At 35.7% G+C, this 20876-nt stretch overlaps 1 protein-coding gene across 19 annotated transcripts in view; it reads left to right on the top strand.

The window, feature by feature from the left end:
- Positions 1 to 20876, top strand: part of HEATR5A (HEAT repeat containing 5A) — a 99482-nt gene that overhangs the window by 43241 nt on the left and 35365 nt on the right. For all 19 annotated transcript variants that reach the window (XM_070587316.1, XM_070587332.1, XM_070587295.1 and 16 more), the window contains exons 14-21: positions 1481 to 1590; positions 6544 to 6707; positions 6793 to 6968; positions 12794 to 12899; positions 13541 to 13731; positions 15005 to 15164; positions 17821 to 18010; positions 19158 to 19327. In XM_070587316.1, the coding sequence (XP_070443417.1) occupies positions 1481 to 1590; positions 6544 to 6707; positions 6793 to 6968; positions 12794 to 12899; positions 13541 to 13731; positions 15005 to 15164; positions 17821 to 18010; positions 19158 to 19327 (1267 nt within the window). The remainder of the gene's footprint in view (positions 1 to 1480; positions 1591 to 6543; positions 6708 to 6792; positions 6969 to 12793; positions 12900 to 13540; positions 13732 to 15004; positions 15165 to 17820; positions 18011 to 19157; positions 19328 to 20876) is intronic.

Genomic DNA, 20876 nt, shown 5'->3' with positions numbered 1-20876 from the left:
CTGTCTTCCAGTTCACTAATTCTCTCTTCAACTGGGTTTGATCCAGTATGGCTTTGTCTCTGCCAGGACTTGGGACCGTTTTAAACCCCTTCAAGAGCCTCCACTTTATCACCCCTACCTTGCCATGGGCACCAGCTCAGTTGCAGATTCTTGTATTGGTATTAGCATTTGTGTTCTGACTCTCATTTCAGCTCATGTTTTGTTTTATGCTTTTGTATTTGTTTGGGGGGTCAGGGTTGAGGGAGCAGACTTTGAAAAAGTCTCTTCCTGCAAGCCTAGCAGTGCAAATTATCTTTTACCCAGGATCTAAGTGTATTTATAGCAGGAATGCCCTTCAGAGACTTTAATCCGCCCTCCTAATCGAAGCAGAAACTGCTAGCAATGTTTTTCTAAATTCTTATTTTGTTCTATTCATCACACTTTCTTTAAAAACAGAAAGACAAATACCCCTGCAAACTCACTTCTGTTGTATTTAAACCAAATGGATGTTGCAGGATTTTTAAAAATACAACTTATAATTTCTTAACATCTTGTCAATATGATTAAAATAATTTTCATATGTCAGCTGTAATTTTCTCATCTAGTTTTAGAGAAACACAAAACATGCTTATCTAGAAATTAGAAATAGCAAGAGCAGTTTGCTAGAAAATACAAATGAATAAACATTGCCAGAACTTCTCAGAGTACCTGGAAATCTCATGCCGTGACGGTTTAGTGTGTTTATTCCAGTGGCACAATAAAAGTAGTTCCCCTGACTTTCTGTATTGCTAAGAGAGATGAAAATCATATTCCAGTTGATAGCATGGTATCTTGCAAAGGGTGGTAATCCTTTAATAAGTATTTGTTAGATGAGTGGACGTCAGTAAAATGATGTCTTAGTACCAGTAGAGAGAGAGCAAAAGGTAAAGAATACGTGAAGCTGAAGGACGAGTGAAGGAGGGAGGTGATGAGAGATTTTGTGAATAGAACTTTTGGGGAAATATTGGCTCAACTTGTGCTTTATTAAAAGAGAATTTGTTTTATGATTTTGCATATTTTGGTGATTCATTCTACTTGGTGGTGGCATTCCAGGTCAAGTTTCTAGGAAACACTTGGATTTTTCTCTAGTTACCTGTGTCTCCTGTTTGTTTGTTTCTTTCCTACATAACAGACTTAAGTTTTTTCAAATGCCAAGTTGCAAACTTTGGAATGTGGTAAGTTTCTAGACAAAATACTTAGGTCCTTATAAGTCTAAGGTGAATATACAGTTTTGTTTTATGAAGCATGATAGGAAAGATAGCAGAATGATTTGCACGTGTGACAGTTGTAATCCCTCTTATAACTTATAATCACACTTTGTTTAAAAAAACATAAAATAAAAGCAACACTAATGTTCACTCAATATGTATAGGCATTTTATGTTTATATGTCAACCTATTCAGTATTTGTACATTATTATATAACTTGCATACTTAAGATATACTTTTTTGTTTATTTTAAGGCTTTCTTCAATAGTAAAAACATATGGAAGTCCTTTGAAAACACCATCAGTAGTTTATAGACAGAGACTTTATGAATTACTGATTTTATTACCTCCTGAAACCTATGAAGGTATGTGCCTTAGACCAAAATGTTTTGCTGTTTGTGGCTAGTACAGTGCCTGGAAAGTAAGGCCTGAAGGAATGAATTGTGGCAGTTATTTAGTGCCTTGTATCTCGGAGATTTAGGGAGTTCACACTTAACCTATGTGTTCACCATTTTATAGTAAATAAAACACTTTTTTAAAAAAATACCCTACTTCATGTCTTGCTTTCCTCTCTCTTCTGGCAAAAAAAGCCATAGTTCCACTGTGTGGGAGAGAGTGAGTCACAAAGATTGGTCTTGATTCTGCTCCAGAGTTTTGTACAGAGATATAATGCAAATCTATTAGAAATTTGGCCATCTTTAGTTTTCTTCTAGAGTAATTATCTTCAGTACATAGTCCATTTCATTCCATTCTTAACTCTGCCCCGATAGAAGTTTAATATTGAACTACCAAGGTATAATTGCTTTTATAAAGTTTATAATATAGGTTTTGCTCTTAGTGGGCTCAAAGATGACTTTAGGTTACTGGAATGCTGCAGTTGGTAAAATAAACTTGTCCCTATTTTAAAATTAGTCCTAAACCTTGCTTGTAAGTTTAAGATACAGTCTTAAGAAAATAAATTGCTAGTACTACTGAATAACTCAAGATGCTTGTTTTAACAGAAGTCTAAGTTGAAAATGGTTTCCACTGGGAACTTCAATATTTTTTAGTCTTAATTTTCAGCCAACCATATTAAGTTGATTGATGCTTCAAATCCATTTCTTGTAAAAATACTACATTTGTTGACTTATGTCCTTATTCTGCAGGTAAATGCAATATATACTATATTAGTTCAAAATGTTATAATTTCTGTCTTGGCCTTTATCATTATGTGAGTGCTGGTGTTCCCACTGCCTCCCTTCCTAGTTCACAAATGTACCTAGCAAAATGTTTGATTTAAAGTAAGGATTTGGTAAAATCTTCTGAAGAGCTGAAAAAAAAATGGATACATTGCTGTTTCTTAGAAACTGCATCAAAAGAACCATTTCTGTATGCCAGGCACTGTGCTCGATATTATATGTATTAGTATCTCATTTATCTTAGGCTAATACAATGAGCTAGTTCCATTTTCCTCATTTGACAGATAAAGACAGAGAAGTTACAAAATCAGCTCAAGAACACATACCAGTAAATAGTGGACTCAAGATGAAACCATAAGCTTCATGCTGTGCTGCCTGTTCGTTGATAAGTAACCTGCTAGAGACTTAGAAACAGTCAGAGCTTAGGGATAGGTCTCTCATTTGATGTTCTCTCTCAATCTAAAAGTTGGCTGTTAGATATCTAACAAAACGCTTAGAACTTCTGTGTTCCATAACTCAGATCATTGTTAGGTTCTGGCAACAGCAGTTCCCTTCAAACTTATACATCAATTTTTACCATAGTATTTTGAAATTTATTTTCAAACTACAGATGGAAAAATTGGGGTTTTTTTCAGGTCTTCTTTCAACATTTAGGAATACTAGAATATCACTTAAAATCTACAGTGTATCTTCTGATAATAATAATATGTCTCCCCTTGAAGGATTTAAATTAAGGGAAAAACAAAGTCTTTTACTCTTTTCTCAGAATTGGAGTTTAGAAATGCAATTAGAGGTCCTAAAAGAATAATAGTATACAAGTGCATAGATTTTAAATTAGTTCCAGAGTGTTCATTGGGAGACAAAGTCAGGAAATACCATGAATTTCTTGAGAAAAGAATCTACGTTCACCCTCTTTGTCTTTTTCAAGTGTGTCTGTTTTTCTAACAAGAATTAAAGAAGAAATCATAAAAAATGCAAATAAGGATGTATTAATATTTTTCTTGCAACCAAAAATAAGGATTTGCCATTTTGTATCTGTCTTTTCACTGTGGAAATAGAATTAAGGATTTTTTTCCTTAAAGACTTCTGATTTTTTTTTTAGTGATGGTTTTAATAAGTTTATATAGTATATATGGAACATAACATAACTTTACCATTAAAATAGTAATTGCCATTTTAAATAACATAGCTCATAGTACAATAATAACATAATTTCTAAATCTTTAATACAAAAAGAAATAGTCTTTAAAGTTATGTATCTAACTCAGAAAATATGGCTAAGTAACAAAACAGAAGTTTCAAGTCCTGATGTTACTACAATGGTTTATCAAAAAGTGAGCCTACAAGACATGCTAAGAAATTGCCTTTGTTACATGGGACAAATATAAAAATTTAAGTAACTTTGATTCATGATTGTCCAGCAAATGCAGACTTTTATCATAAAAGTGACTTAGTTTTTTGAAGTTTGTGGAGTGAAAATTTGGCTCTTAGTTTTGTTATGGATCTCCTTTCAAATATTTTAATATTTTCTGCACTGAAAATTGTTCCTCATTAGCATCAGAAAGTCGATGTATTCCTACCACAAAAGCATATTTGCATTTTAAAATCGAATCATCTTTAAAAGCTTTGTTCAGGGACAGTTAGGGGAGCAGCCACTTTAAATGAGAAATAGAGATTTACCACAGTTTTCACACTTAGCTCTAATAGCAAACATACCTTGCATAGTGGACTACCAACAAAATTATTTTTCTGAGTGTCATATACTGGTAATTAAACCTGCAGACATTCCTTTGAGCAACTTTCATTTGCTTCATTAAGCCTTCACTGATCCCTGTCTGCCCTCCCCAGTTCCTATATGTAATCTCTGCTTTCTGTAAATTTAAGGCCAGCCCTGATGTCCTAGTGGCTAAATTGGGTGTGCTCTGCTTCGTGGGTTTGATCCTTGGGCACGGACCTACACCACTCATCTCTTAGTAGCCATGCTGTGGCAGCAGCTCACGTTTTTAAAAAAAGGAGGAAAAGAGGAAGATTGGCAGCGGATGTTAGTTCAGGGCAAATCTTCCTCAGCAAAAAAAAAAAAAGAAAAAAGAAAAAATCTAACTAAATTTAACAGTACTTTTGTTTTCATCTTTTATGAAACAAAGCACTTCCTACCTTCATTTCATAGTTATATGTATGTTTTTGTGTCTTGTATTTTATATCCTTTTGAAGAAAGGATTAAATACAATAAAATATTTATATATTTTATTAAACACAGCATCTTAAATACTGATTGAATGAATGAGTGAGTGAGCACGGTAGTTAAAAGCTCAAGTTCTGGAGCTTGAATTGCCTATGTTTCAGTCTGACTCTTCTATGTAATTGCTGTGTTGTCTTGCAAAATTAACAAGCTCTCTGTTCTTGTTTCCTCACCTATGAAATGACATTACTAACTCGACCTCATGAGGTGGTTATGAAAACTACATGTAATGCTTTTAGGACATTTACTGACACATGTTACATCCTCAGTAAATATTTGTTGTCAGTACTTTTACTATTACTAATGATACAGAAAATGATAGCAGGTGAACCTTCCTAACTCTTGCTACCACTTCTAACAACATCACCTCAGTCTTCATTTCATCCTGATGCTCTTGCTAAAGAAACACTTAAGTGTTTGTTTCTCTAAGGCGATTTTTACTCATTCGTAAAGTACTTAAGTTACAAACTGGGAAAAGCCAATTGCGTATTAGGTGGATTTTTTTTTTTTTCTTTTTTTTGAGGAAGATTAGCCCTGAGCTAACTGCTGCCAATCCTCCTCTTTTTGCTGAGGAAGCCTGGCCCTGAGCTAACATCCATGCCCATCTTCCTCCACTTTATATGTGGGACACCTACCACAGCATGGTGTGCCAAGTGGTGCCACGTCCACACCTCAGATCCAAACCTGCGAACCCCAGGCCACCTGAAGTGGAATGTGCACAGTTAATGGCTGCACCTCCGGGCTAGCCCCAGGATAAAATTTTCTATTGATAATCTGTTAGAAATTAGGATAAGTATCTTTGAAATGGTAATTTAGGTCAATGTGACAAACAGACCAATTTTTCAAAATGTATATTTGAGAGAGAACTATACATTACAGAAGATCACAATGTGCCTGAACTAGCTGGGCCCCCAAAACACAAACAAACAAAAAATGAGTCCTCTCTGGATCAAGGTGCCAATTGACAGAAAAATATAGACGATAGAGGAACAAATTAAAGTACTCTGGCGAGTATAATCATAAAAATCCAGACTATAGAAATTTCTACAGAAGAAATAACCTCATTTCAAATAAATTACAGAGGAGGGTTGGGGGAGTGGAGGGAAGAACTTCAGATTGAGAGAGACTTGAGATGAGTCAACTAGCTACAGCTTGTAGCCTTAAATCTCGATTCAAACAGAAAAGCAAACAAAAACAGGCGTTTATGAGACAATTGAAAATTTGAACACTGAATGGGTATGTGATGTTTATTGGTTTTGTAAATATGATATTATGATTATAGGATTGTTTAAAATGTCCTTAACTTTGGAGATACACAATGAAATATTCATAGATGAAATAATATGCTTTCTAGGGCTTGCTTCAAAGTAATGTGGGGGATGTTGAGATAGCGGATGAGGGTATAGCTGGAACAAGATTGATTCAGCTGGTCAAGATAAGTCACAATCATGCTGGGGTGGTGGGGAGTTGGGTGTCATGGTACTGATATGCCTGCTTTTGTTTATGTTTGAAGTTTTCCATAATAAAAACGTGTCTGATGCTTATAACTGTTTTTCAGGCCATGGTGGGTTTTTGTAAACTAATATAATTTACCTCCTTTTGTATCTGTTCTTTTTTTATTCTGCTTTTGTACTTCCTGTCATTTTATTAAAAATGATGGTAGTATTTACTCGGTATCCTAAAGTATACATGCACGCACACACGCTTTGAGATGTCTTTTCAGTGTCCATTCTTAGCCTGTGATTAGAAGCACATAGTTGAGCCAAAAATCTTTGGCCATGATAGATTGAAGTTGGCCGATGTGTAGACTAAAGCCCAGCCTGGGCGTTTTTAACCCCATGCTCTAACCAGTCATCTGCTAGTGCTAAATTGCTAATTGTTCTTCTGCTGTGACTCAACAGGAAACCTCTGTGCTATCCTCAAAGAGCTGGCTGCTGACTTGACTGCCCCTGATATGCAGGTGGCAGCGTTCACATTTTTACTTCCACCGCTCTGTCATCAGGATGATCTTTTGATATTAAGTCCTTTGCTGCAAGAGACTGACCACAGATTTATTGAAGAACAGGTATGGTCATTTTTCAGTAACTCTCAGGTTGATTCAGTCTGTGAACCGTGGTTCTAAAAGCTTATATATAATTTTTTTCTTGTAGCTCCTGCTTGGTAGTGGTATTGCTTGTGGAAGTCTCGAGTATGACCCTTATTCTATTTATGAGAAAGATGTAGATGGAGATTCGGTGCCTAAGCCCCTACCTCCAACACTGTCAGTTATTAGCTCTGCCGTCAAGCTCTTTGGAGTTGTATGTGCCCGTGTGGGAGAAGCTCAAAGGTAACCATCTTCACTAGTTCGCTTATCCTGAAGTATAATATTTCAGGAATGGTAATTGGTTCAGTGAGTACATAATAGAGAACTGGTGGGAAAGAAGAATGTTGTCAAAAGTTCTCACTGGTATAGAAGATTTCTTATAGATAACGGGTGAATGTGCGAGAAAGGCTCTTGTTTATTCACTTGACTCATATTTAATAAGAAGTAATCAAATTCTTAGATTAAATTAAATGATTAGGCTGGAAACTTCTGGGTACTATTGTGGATGTAATACTTTACAGTTTGCTTATCATCCAGCTGAAAATACAAGTGAAAAACTCAGTAACACAAGAACACCGCTTTATGAGCTGTTGTTACAAAGGAAAACACTGGTTTTTTGCTTAGTCTACGTCTCAGACTTTCTTCCCGCCAAGACTGTGGAACTCTTACAGGTCCAGGGATAAGCCTTCAACTTGGTGGATTTCAGTTCATTCAAAATGAACTTTGATTTTGAAAAAGCAAAGGCAGGTAATGATTTCTCATTGAGAATGACAATCTTTTTTTTTTTTAAGATTTCATTGTTTCCTTTTTCTCTCCAAAGACCCCCGGTACATAGTTGTATATTCTTAGTTGTTGGTCCTTCTAGTTGTGGCATGTGGGACGCCACCTCAGCAGGTCCTGATGAGTGGTGCCATGTCCGTGCCCAGGATGGGAACCGGCGAAACCCTGGGCCGCCGCAGCGGAGCGTGTGAACTTAACCACTCAGCCGCGGGCCCAGCCCCAAGAATGACAATTTCTTGATAGTTATTTGAGGATAATACCTTTCTTGGGGGATCAAAAACACTACTCATATCCACTGTCCAGGAAATTATGTTTTTATATGAGATACTAAATGGGAAGTGAGTCTCTCCCATAGGCTATGCTGATTAATAATTTACAAATTATTAACTGTCCTCACTCATTCATATTCTGTGTCTCCCCCCTCTCTCTCCCTCTCCCCCATCTCCGTCTCTATCTTGCTAGACCAACAAGTATGCATTTGACTAGATCATAGCTTTTATATTATTTTCTCCAGTTACGTCTTCCAAAGAATACCAGTGAGGTAGGGACTTTACCTTGGTCTCTGATGAAGACTCACAAAAATATTTTGAGTCTTGTTAGCATTTCTGAAATAGGTCTTTGGATAGTTGACTTTCAGCAGATAGGAAAGTGAGTAAGACTTATCTTTGTTTTTAATAGCTTCATGTCATTTTATTTAAAATAATGGTAGTATTTACTCAGTATCATAAGGTACACACATACTTTGAGATGTCTTTTCAGAGCTTTAATTTCAAAAGATGTTTTTCCCAAATTTATTTTTAGCCTATAGCTCCCTGTGTATGCTATAACTATAAAGTTAGGGTTATAAGATATTTAAAGCCCCAGCCCCGTGGCTGAGTAGTTAAATTTCTGTGTACTCCACTTCAGCAGCCTGGGTTCATGGGTTCAGATCCTGGGTGGACCTACACCACTCATCAGCTGTGCTGTGGTGGTGTCCCACATACAAAAAAAATAGAGGAAGATTGGTGCAGATGTTGGCTCAGGGCTAATCGTCCTCAGGCAGAAAAAGAGGAGGGTTGGCAATGGATGTTAGGTCAGGGTGAATCTTCCTCAGGAGAAAAAAAAAAGATATTTAAGACAATATGTTACTAAATTATAAATGAATGCTATAGCACTAGAAGATGAGAGGAAAATCACAGTGGTCTGAAATATTTAAAGAAGTGGTGGAGAGGATAAGATTTGAACTAGTCTAACTGTACTATTTTATGGAGAATGCAATTAATTTAAAATAATTAATTTGGATTAATACAGCAGTAACTACAGTGGATGAAACAGGTGGCCTTGTGGGGAAAAGATTTAAATTAACCATGTTCTTAAATGGCTCCACTAACTCTTTTTGATAGGTCTAAGATAAAAGTTGAAGAAGAAAATACACTACTTACAAACTTTCCTTTTAAAAAATTGATTCTACTCTCCTAGAGAAGTTTTTCTTTTCAGATTTATTGCCCGGTTGTAGTTTCAAGGCAATAGTTTCTTATTTCTATTGTTTGAAGTTTAATGAACTTTAAAATGTACTGGTTTTTTTTTTTTTATCCCACCTGGATTAAAAATAGAATGAATATTCAAGAGAGGGAAGGCTTTGATTGTTGTAAAAAAGAAATTGAAAACTGGTTAAAGCAAGGCATATGATTCTGTTTGGATTCTAACTGAATAAAAATGGTAGCAGAAGTCTGGAGATTGTTAAAGGAAGTTGGCAGGATCCCAGATACGGGAACGGGCTGTAAGCAACTATCAGCAGTCTCCATTGGGTGTCGTTGGAGGACCAGGGGAGAGAAAATACATAGTTGGGAAAGTTAAGTTTCTAATTTCCTGTTGTCCCACATACAATACTTGTTTCAAATGGCAGGGCCTTCTACTTTAGGCCATATATTTGCATTTCTAGAGAAGAAAAGTCTTAAAGTATCTATATTTAACAAAAACAACAACGGAATATTTGAAGGCATTTTGTTATTGTGATTAGCTTTGTGTTTAAACAGTTTGAAAGAAACTCTCTTTTATAAACATGAGATTGCCCTAAAATTGGAAATGTTTTTCATATATTATTTATTTGCTTAGAAATTGTCTTTAAATCAGGTAATTCTCTGTTTTTTGACTATAAGATTCTAAAAATAAGAACACTTTGTATTGGTAACTTTAAAACATTAAAATGTTTACAGTTTAGAATGTCAAGATATTTTATATAGAAAAGAAATATTATTGATCTTGTGCATGTGTTTGTGGTTACTTTTAAATATATTTTGCACCTAATTGCAAAGAATGAACTGCTTAATTCATCTGAAGATTGTTCCACGCTTGGTTGCACACTACAATCATTTGGACAACATTTTTTTTTTTTAAGATTGGCACCTGAGCTAACACCTGTTGGCAATCTTCTTTTTTTTTCCCCCCCTTTTCTTTTCTTCTCCCCAAACCCCCTCCCCGGTACATAGTTGTATATTAGTTGTGAGTGCCTCTGGTTGTGCTGTGTGGGACGCCACCTCAGTGTGACCTGATGAGCGATGCCATGTCTGCACCCAGGATCCCAACCAGCAAAACCCTGGGCCGTTGAAGCGGAGTGCGTGAACTTAACCACTTGGCCACAGGGCCAGCTCCTGGACATTTTAAAATGTAGATTCTGATTTAATTGTACGGTGTGCATACTATGTTGGGCATTTAAATTTTTAAAAGATTCTTAGGTGATTCTGATTTACAGCCAATGTTGAGACCACTGCTATAAATGCTATAAAATGATGTAAATTGTAAGTTGATGGAGAGAGAGGAAAAGCATACAGTTCTCAGTACTAAAAATTTTCACTATTATACACCCTCCCTGAAAGTAGAAAGTGAATCAGCATTTTCAAATGTTACATCTTTGCTGTTTACTGAGTTAACTATGGATTCTTATTTCATCTAGACTCAAAACTTTGTTTCAATACCTAATTGTGTTCCAAACTGATAATTGTGTGTTATAACCGACACTACTTAGGAATACCACTTCAGTGTCACTAAAAAAGTCATCCGCATCTTCCTAAAGATTCAGAATGTTTTGTTCAGATCTCTGTCAGGATTTAGGGGTAAAGGATGGAGAAAAAAAGTGGGGACTCTGGCAGTCCTGTCTTTGACCCATGAAGGTGTGCAAAAAAATAGTACAGATCAAATTTTCTTACAGTGTAACAAAATTCTCTTAAGTGTTTTTAGTACATTCAACATAATGTAGTTCCATTGTAACAGATGATTAGGATGTGATCTAATAATGATGTTTTTAGGTTTTAAACTCCTAACCCTGACCACATGGTTATCCTTCATTTCTCTTTGTTGTCACATTTACTCTAAAGACCCACGTTTAGTCTTCCTGCAGGAGACCAGAGACATTGGGCATAACTATATCTTGAAACAAAATGCCTTAAATATGGTCTTGGAAAACCATAGGCAGGCAGGAAAATTTTTATGTATAATATGTTTATCATGTTATTTATAGTAAGAAAAATTAGAAATGGCCTAAATATCCTAAACTACGGAATTGGTTAAATAAAATATTACATTGTCAAACCATATAATACTAATAGCTATTTAAAATTATTTCAGTATGAGAGTTAATAAGATAGGAATAATGTTTAGGGGAACAAAAGAGTTATTAACAAAATGTGTACAATGTGATCCGAGTTTTCTAAAAATGATATCCATATGCCTGGTGGTGGGGGTGAGGTCTAGAACAAAGATGCGAAAATGCTAGTGGTGGCTCTTTCTAGATGGTGGGATTATGGGTGAATTTTATTTTTCTTTCGTGTGCTTTTCTGAGTTTTTCAAATGTATTATGATGAGCGGAAATAACCTTGAAATAGAGAAATATTTAAAAAGAGTACCTGAAGTTACCGTTCTTCTCCCAAAATTTTTAGTGAACAACCATGTTTATTACATTCTATGAATTGATTTTGTATTTACTGCTTTTCCCACTCATAGGATATACACATAGCCTCATACTTTCCTTTTCTTCTAACATAACTTCTTCCATAGTTGAATTTTTTAAAGCACAATGCCCATATCCATTCTGTTTTGATAACAAAGCTGTCATTTGGAGCAGAGCTATACTTAGGCCTTGTTGCCTCAACAGAATGATAGGGGTCTGGTTAAGGGCTCAGAGGGATTGTTGGGAGTACATTAGAGCTGGGTGCAAGTGTACCCATGTGCCGCCCTCTGCCAGGCATGCTGTTTTTACTCAGCGATGCAGTTGCCCTTTATGATTGTTCAGTGAGCATGTTTAACTGCCTACTTGATGCCAAACACAGACACTAGAGAGCTGAAGATCAACTGTAAGATGCTATGCCTGCCATCAAGATAGTTCCCACCCCAAAAAATAATCTTAAACATTATTTCCATTTTTCTGACGTAAAGAGAAAGAATGGGAGAGAGGAGTACAGGGCTTAGGAAAAACTGGTGGAAAAGATGGGGTGGTTTACTTCATGATTATGTATCTTTAATCTCAACATAAGAATTTAAAAGCTCTGTGCTGTAAAGACATGAAAAATAATTCACAGAAGATACATACATAGCTAATGGACACATTCAACCCCAGACCAGAAATAATGTTTATCATAGTTAGAATTGTGAAAATTAGAAAATTGCTCTCCAGCAGTAAACGAATGGTGGAATAAATTGTAGTAAATGTGTATGGTAAAATTTGGCTTCATGAAAGTTATCGAAGAATAAAGATAATTTTAAGAGTACTAAAGAGGTAATGTTAAATGAGAAAAACTAGTGTTAAAATTGTTGTATATATAGAGTGGTCCTAAGTACATTTTTAAAGTACTCTTGGGAGTTTGAAGGGCTTTGCTGCTTCTCATTAACTGTAGATGACGTAAGTTGGTGCCGCCTTTAAAATAAAGCAATGTATTTGAATCAAATAAGTCCTGTTATTAAGGGAGAAAAAGTTGATGAAAGTAACTTTTACATATCCTTTGTTTAGAAAATAGTTACTGAAGTAGCTGTATTTGCCCAGGTAAATCTTTAAGTGATACATTTGTTGTTATTTTTTTCACAAACTAATGCTTCCCCCCCCCCATGACATTTTGTATTGATTATGATGTATTTTCTTTTCCTAAAATGCTTCAATGTGTTTAACAACAGTTTACCTCACTTGAGGAGTTCCAACAAAATAACACAAAGAAACAAATTAGCAGTAGATACTCAGTACTGCCCTTTGGTTTACTTTATCTTTGTTAACAAATCCACTGCCTTATTTATTTGCTTTTAAATCTTGTTTCTGATTTTAGGCTTCTTATATTGGAACAGCTTTTGGACAGTGTAAAGCACACAAAAGGAGCTCGTCAGCAAGTAGTTCAATTACATGTTGTTTCTTCAGTTTCTAGTTTCTTGAAGGTAATTCTATTTTTTAAAAATTCAGATGTTTGCTTTTTTTTTTTTTTTGGATGTATGGCCAACTAAGTAGGTTGAAGGAAGATGGTTTTAAAGGGCTATTGTGCTTTTTTTCCCCCATTTTTCTTAATCTCTTGATGAAAATGTTTCATCATTTGCAATTCCCCTTTTACAATTTTTCTGTATATAAAACTTGTTAGTCAGAAATTAAACCTATAATCTTGGCTTGGAGCCATGCTTTAACCTACTGAGCCTAATATCTTAGACCAGGGATTGGTAGAGTATGGCCTATGGACCAAATCTGGCTAGATGTTGCAGTTATGGCTTATTGTTTCTAAGTAAAATATAATAGGCTTCACTGGCTGTTTATTTTATGGAAATACCTATTAATGTTCTTGTGAACACAGATGTGCTACAGTGATAATTGATTGCCATGTTGTTTTCCTGGAGGTTTAAATTCTACAGTACTTTGTGAGAAAAATCAAATTATGTTTGTATGTTCGATAGGATTTCTTGTGTTCTGATTTTTTTTTTTAAGTAGTAATCCAAGTATGAACATATTTGGGTAACCAGAATATACATTCCAAAGTGGATAAGAAAATTTACTACAATTGTAAGTTTGGATTGTTCTTTACATATTTCAGTATGTGGCTGGCGCCAAGGGAAGTTTGGGTCCAGAAGAAATGAGACGACCTGCCCTAGCATTAGTAATGGGAGCCCTTGAAAGTTCCAGCCCCCTTTTGAGATGTGCAGCTGCAGAGGCGTGGGCTAGATTAGCCCAGGTGGTTGATGATGCAGCTTTTACTGCTGCGTTAGCTCAAGTTAGCTTTGACAAGTAAGTGAACTTTTTATTTAGTACTCGGACTCTGTGTCAGAACTGGATATAATTTGTTGCTTTCTTGAAACTAGTGAAACTGCATTCTGAGAATAACTGAAAAAAATTGACAAATGTGGATACTTTGAAATAGAGGAGAATGTCTTTTGGCCTGCTCATCTTGAAACAAAAACTGTTACTACTTGGGCTTTAGTTTTTATGTAATAAGAGAAAGATCATTACCTGTATGAGTGATATCATTGGCAAGCAGTGGAATGAACTCTGGGAGTGAGATACTTAGGGAGTTTTATCCTGCAAAATGTAGATGATAGGTGGTAAGAACAATCCACTGGGAAGAGAAAAGGCTGTGGGCTGCAGATCAGGAAACATAAACTGTATTAGCATTTCTACCAGCTCTGTGACCTTGAGCAGGTGACGTAATCATCTCGACCAGTTTTCCTCTATTTCAAATGGAAGGTTGTTAGTATGGCCTTGCCTACCTTAAAAATGTGAAGGTAAATGAGATAATAAATATGAAAGTAATATGAAAAAAACTGCAAATAAAAGTTCATGGTTATATTAGTTATATACTTATATAAGTTATGTTAGTAGTGGTGGTAGTGATGAGGGTAGCACTTTGACCATCTAGTCTACTGAATATGTGTGTCTGACTTGGTTAAGAGCTTGAAGTCTGGAGTCAGAATACTAACTTGGTTCAAATCCCAACTCTTCCATTTAATAGTTGGTTACTTTGTAAGAGTTACTTTAACTATCATTTTGGTTTTCTCATTTGTAAAAAGGAACTGATAATAGTGTGAATCTTAAGGTTGTTGGGAGGATTAAAGGACTAAATGTAAAGCACTTAAATTAGCTCACAGTATATAAGAAAATTCCTAATAAACATTCATTTCTCTTTCTATATTTAATTTTAAAGTCAGTTCTTGAGTTGAAATTCTCTTTATATGGAATTAAAGTATCTCAGCATTATGAGTTTTTAAAAGTAGGTTAATGATAAAGTAATAATGCCTGCCATATAAATTTAATGTGTATATCTCTGAAAGATATTGAAATTATTCATACTTAAATAATCGTGAAGAATGTGAAGACATTTTTATTTAAAATATTTTTCTTTTCAAGATACCTTTCGGGTTCAGAAATTTTTTTTGTCAGATAACAGTAAATATATTTCTGAATTTTGTAACTGTTCTTAAAAAAAGTTTTTACCTAAGTGACAGTGTACATGCATTAGTTTTGTTTCAGTGATTGTCATTTATTTTTATTTCCGTAATTACAGACTGAAGTCAGCAAGGGACGTGGTTACCAGAACAGGACACTCATTGGCTTTGGGAACCCTACACAGGTATTTAGGAGGAATAAGTTCTTCTCAGCATTTGAATTCTTGTGTTGGCATCCTTTATACTTTGTCTCAGGACAGCACTTCTCCTGATGTGCAGGTAAGTACCCCAGGTGATGCCTTCCTTATAATTCATGATTTGTAGATGATGCAGATTATGTTTTTATTGACTATTAGTCATTTGTAACTAATCACCCCCATAATAAATGTTAAAGCCATTGTTAACCTTGATGGATTTTTAAAATTCAAATCTCACTAACTTTACTTCACACTCAATGTCTAAAGTCAAGGTCACTGTCTTTTCGGAAAATGAATCTCCCTTCCGTCTTGATATGAACATGAACTATTTTGGAGAGCTTAATAGGTACCAGGCGTTGTATTACATTCTTCTAAACATATTAACATTTAATCTTCACAGTGATCTAGAGAGTGTGTTCCCTTTATACAGAAAGAAAACTGAAGCTTCAGAAGCTAATTAACTTGCTCTCAGGTGAAAAGCTAGTAAATCATGGAATTGGGTCAAGAACACAAATTAGGGACTCTAAACCCATGTTCTTAACCACTTTACCATATTTTTGTACATTATCTTACCCCTTTCTGTCAACATCATCATTGTCCTGATACCTTAATGAAGTCTTAAATGGCCATTACTCTTCCTGGTCTCTTACTCCCCTTATCTTTTCTCTTTCCTGCTATGTGCCCCTAATGACTATAGTAGCCTCCTAACTGGTCACTTTGTTTTTAGGTCCTTTTCTTTTCAGCTCTCCCTAGATGTGAGCCCAAATTTGTTTTCCCCTGAAAGACTTTCATCTTGCTAATTCCCTACTGAAAAGCTGGAGAAACCGCCCATTCCTTCTTAAATCAACTCATTCAAATCCCATCAAGTGACCCAGGAACCTTCTCAGTTATTACCCTGAAGTACAAGTCTACAGATGACCTTCCTGCTTTCCTCCCACACATCATTCTCTTATCTGCACTTATATTTTTCCTTTTGCTCTTCTCCCTTCCTATTCCTATCTGACAATCCAAATTTTTTAGTATTCTAAGATCCAGTTTAACCACCTTCTTGTCATATTTCAACATCCCTTATCCCTAATCCATAGTTTGCTTTCGTTCTTTGAATTACCATATTACTAGTAGTCTCTTCCACATCATCTAGTACTTGAGTTGACTTATAAGGTATTTCATTCTTTTATCCTTATTTTAATATGGGGTTTTTTGCCTCTATTTAGTATATTCCTCTTCCCCTTCAAGAAGTCTGTTCTGAACGCACGTGCTTTTATACTTGAATACCTCCCTTTTTTTTTTTTTCTGGTGAGGAAGATTGGCCCTGAGCTAACATCTGTGCCAATCTTCCTCTATTTTGTATATGGGCTGCCATCTGCAACATGGCTTGATGAGCACTGTGGAGGTCTGTGCCTGAGATCCGAACCTGTGAACCCTGGGCCGCCCAAGTGGAGTGCACGAACTTAACCACTATGCCACTGGGCCAGCCCTTGAATACCTTTTTTGTTGATTAATTTAAATGCTTTTCATGGCTTCCCTTGTCATCAGATCGGACTCTTCTTGATTGCTGCTCTCTCTCACCCAACAGGAGTTCATTTTTGCATCATGTAAAGTACTGTAAGCTTTCTTATATATCCATTAATAAGAGAGGCAAAATTCCTCAGTTAATTTCCTAAAAGGAGAGCTCTTTGCATACTTGTTGTTAGGAAAAGTTCAAACATACATAAAAATAGAGAGTATACTACAAGGAACCTTTTATACCCCTCATTTAACTTCAGTGTTAATATATGGCCAGTATTGTTCCATTTAAACCAGAGTTGACAAACTTATTCTATAAAGGGCGAGAGAGTAAATTATTTAGGCTTTAGGTGTCATACATTCTCTCTCAACTGCTCAGTTCTGCCACTGTAGCAGGAAAGCAGCCATAAATAATATGTAAATGAATGAGCACGACTGTGTTTCAGTAAAACTTTATTTATAAAAACAGGAAGCAGGCCAGATTTGGCTCATAAGCATTTTGTTTGTTTGTTTAATATATAAATATATGTATATATTTATCATGTAAATTTATTTATTTTTATATATTTATGAAAGTGTACCTGTCATAAGTGTGCATCTATGTGAATAAAGTCTACAACTGAACACACCATGTAACTAGCACCTAGATCAGGACACAGCACTGTCAGTACCCCAAACACTCTCCTCGTGTTCTCTTCTAGTCACTACCTGTCCCACAAGGATAACCACTATCCTAATTTGCAACAGCATTTGTTAGTTTTGCCTGCTTTTGTACTTTATATTGGTGGAATCATATGGTATGTGCTCTTTTATGTCTGGCTTTCTTCAACATTGTGTTCAAGAGATTTGTCTGTTTTATTGCATATAGTTGTAGATTTTGTTGATTCTTTAAAAACTTGAATTTTCACTCTCTGTATAAGTTAAACAATAAACTAGATTTAGTTCAAGCTGTTAGCTAAAGAACCAAACATTATCTTGGAATTTTTAGTGCTGAGCTCTATCTAAATATACCGTTCTAAATTAGATGATTGTCTCTCAGTTGTTTTTTACTGGACATTTAAATTTCATAAACTCCTAAAATTTTCCATTTCTCTATCCAAGTTAGTAATAGCACACAACTACTTTACTTTGCCATTACTTTATCTTTTGCTTCAACAGAAGAGCAATTCATTGTGTTTTATGTTTCTTAATGCTGCTGTAACCTTACAAATTGTTTTTCTCTGTCTTCACAGACCTGGGCACTACATTCTCTCTCACTGGTAATTGATTCTGCTGGCCCACTCTACTATGTGCATGTGGAACCTACCCTTTCTCTCATTATAATGTTGTTGTTAAATGTGCCTCCTACTCATGCTGAAGTTCACCAAAGTCTTGGACGCTGTTTGAATGCCCTTATTACTACATTGGGTCCAGAGCTACAGGGTATGCATAGCTGCTTTTGTGATGTTTTACGTTAAAAATATGCACATAAAAATTAATTCAGTTCCTGTTACTGACTCAAATACTTGTCAATGAAGTGAAATTTAATAGAATGTTCTGTTGAAATATATGGGCAGAAGGTTGAGAGTAGTCTTGAGAAGACTTTGACTCCTGGATAATGACATAATCGAACAAAACAAAAACTAGGAAACGTAATCTGAGTTCCATCACAACTTAATTGGGTGACCTTGGGAAAACCTATGTCTCTGGGCTTTGGTTTCCTCTAGCAAATGAGGGAAAAGTTGGGGGCTGGCTTGGTGGCACAGTGTTTAAGTTCACATGTTCCGCTTCAGCGGCCCGGGGTTCACTGGTTTGGATCCTAGGTGCACAGCCTACGCACCACTTGGCAAGGCTTGCTGTGGCAGGTGTCCCACATAAAATAGAGGAAGATGGGCACAGATATTAGCTCAGGGCCAGTCTTCCTCAGCAAAAAGAGAAGGATTGGCAGATGTTAGCTTAGGACTAATCTTCCTCAAAAAAAAGAGAGGGAAAAGTCGAAAAGCTTTTGTGATTAGCACACGGTAGATGTTTAGTATATTTTGTTAAATAAATGCCATTCAGTCTGATTTCTCTTAACTTGAAAAGACAGGAGTACCATATTTAGAAAGATTAGATATGTCCTAAAAATGTTTCCCTTAACAATTAAAATGACAGACATGAAGTGGAATTGTTTAAAGAACTCTTATCTTTTTTAAGAAATAAATGACTAAATCCCAAAACTCAGATATTCTGATATGTTCAGATGCAAAATATATAATTTTAATATGTGAAAGCAGCTTAACTAATACAAGCAGAGCTAAGTTTATTAGCAATTTCTCATTCTACTTTTCATGAAAATTTGGTATAACCTATAGATAGTCCTGTGTTCTTCTTTGCCTAATGATTTGTGTTGCTGTAAACCTTTCAGACTAAGAATAACCAACATAATCTAGAAATCTGTCATCTGGATTATCCCTGCTTTTGTAGAAGAAATTTACTTCACAGATCCTTAAGTTTAAAATTGGGGGAAAAGATTTTAAACCCAATGTTATATGTTTAAAGAGTAATGATTTTATAGGCCAATTATTAAAAGCTTTCTGCTTTCATTTAGGTAACAGTACTTCAGTTTCTACCTTAAGGACTTCCTGTCTGTTGGGTTGTGCAGTGATGCAAGATAACCCAGACTGCCTTGTTCAGGCTCAGGCCATCTCTTGCCTTCAGCAGCTCCATATGTTTGCTCCACGACATGTCAATTTGTCTAGCCTGGTCAGCTGCCTCTGTGTGAGTATAAAATTATCAACGAATCCTTAATTTCTTTTATTAGAAGCTTAATATTTATTTTGATTATTCTCTAGATTGTGTAGAATAGCTATTTTCCCTCAGTTCTAGTCTTTTTTGGGAAGTAGAAGGGAAAATTTCGTATATTCAGTCTTAAACCTCTCATATATTGATTCATTTTCTCCCATTAATGTTGAACTTAATATCTGGAATATTTATTCATTGGTCAGTAAACATATTGCATGCTTAAATGTCCCAGGTAATGTGTAAATGCTATAGGATGTGAAAAAATTTATGTGGTAACGTCTTTTTTACTTCTTCTTCCTCTAATCCAAATTATCACATATAAAGTTCTTTCTATCCCAGATGGGCAATTAACATTTTCTTGAATATTCTGGCAGCATCTGCATCCATATCTGGGTTCTAATAATGTGTCTAATGAATATAGAAAGATGAGGGCAATTGACTAAAAGTTATGATGAGGTAGTTTGTAATTGTCAGTGGTTTTAAGATTTACCTTGAGCATCACCAGTTTCTATCTGGACTTGCCTGAAAAATTGAGTTACAGGGGGCGGCCCAGGGTTCGCTGGTGCGGACATGGCACCGCTTGGTAAGCCATGCTGTGGTAGGCGTCCCACATATAAAGTAGAGGAAGATGAGCACAGATGTTAGGTCAGGGCCAGGCTTCCTCAGCAAAAAGAGGAGGATTGGCGGCAGTTAGCTCAGGGCTAATCTTCCTCAAAAAAAAAAAAAAAATTGAGGTACATTTGGAATTAAAACTTGACACCATTGCTTTTCAACTTTTTCCACCTCTACAATGTTCACAGCACACTCCCATTAGTAACATGACAGTTGAGAATCTTTACTTTAGACAGACTTTTCATTTTCAAGGCTGAGGCAAAATATGCAGCATTTCAGACCTTAAAAGAACCTCAGACATCATTAAAACCAGTTTTCTCAATGAAAAGATAAACTAAGGACCAAAAAGTCTCAATAATTTGCCCAAGATAACATATCTACATCGTGGTAGTTCTTAGTCTAAAATCCAGTTTCTGAGCTCCTCGTCCAGCCCTCATTTCATTATTTCATACTGTCTTTGTAGTTATGGGTAGCTCTTATCTCAGCTCTGCTGCCTCCTAGCTCTGTGGCCTTAGGGAAGGAAGTCCCATGACCTCCTCCAGCCTCAGCTGCCTTGTTTGTAAAGTACGAGAATTTCACAAGATGAGCCTGTAGAGGTACATGTCCCGGGCACTTAATAACTACTCAATAAATAGTAGTTGGTTTTATTTTCTTAACATATAGCTAAAACATATATAATGTCAATCTTCATATTGGTTTGGTAGTCATAATTGTTTAAGACTCTTAAAAAGAGGATGTGACTAACTTTTCTGATAAAAACTTGGTCCTGTCTGTTAAACACATTTTAGAGAAAATAGCACTTACTGGAAAAGATTTTACCTTTCCCACTCAACGAATTTTCCCCAGGAATATCGTTCTTTGTGTTCGAAGAATCATCACCAAAACCAGTTATTGAAAAATATCTACTCCTTTG

Source organism: Equus przewalskii, chromosome 1 (assembly GCF_037783145.1).
Source record: "Equus przewalskii isolate Varuska chromosome 1, EquPr2, whole genome shotgun sequence".
Lineage (NCBI taxonomy): Eukaryota > Metazoa > Chordata > Mammalia > Perissodactyla > Equidae > Equus > Equus przewalskii.
Note: the sequence above shows the minus strand (reverse complement) of the source record. Positions and strands in the feature narration are given on the sequence as shown.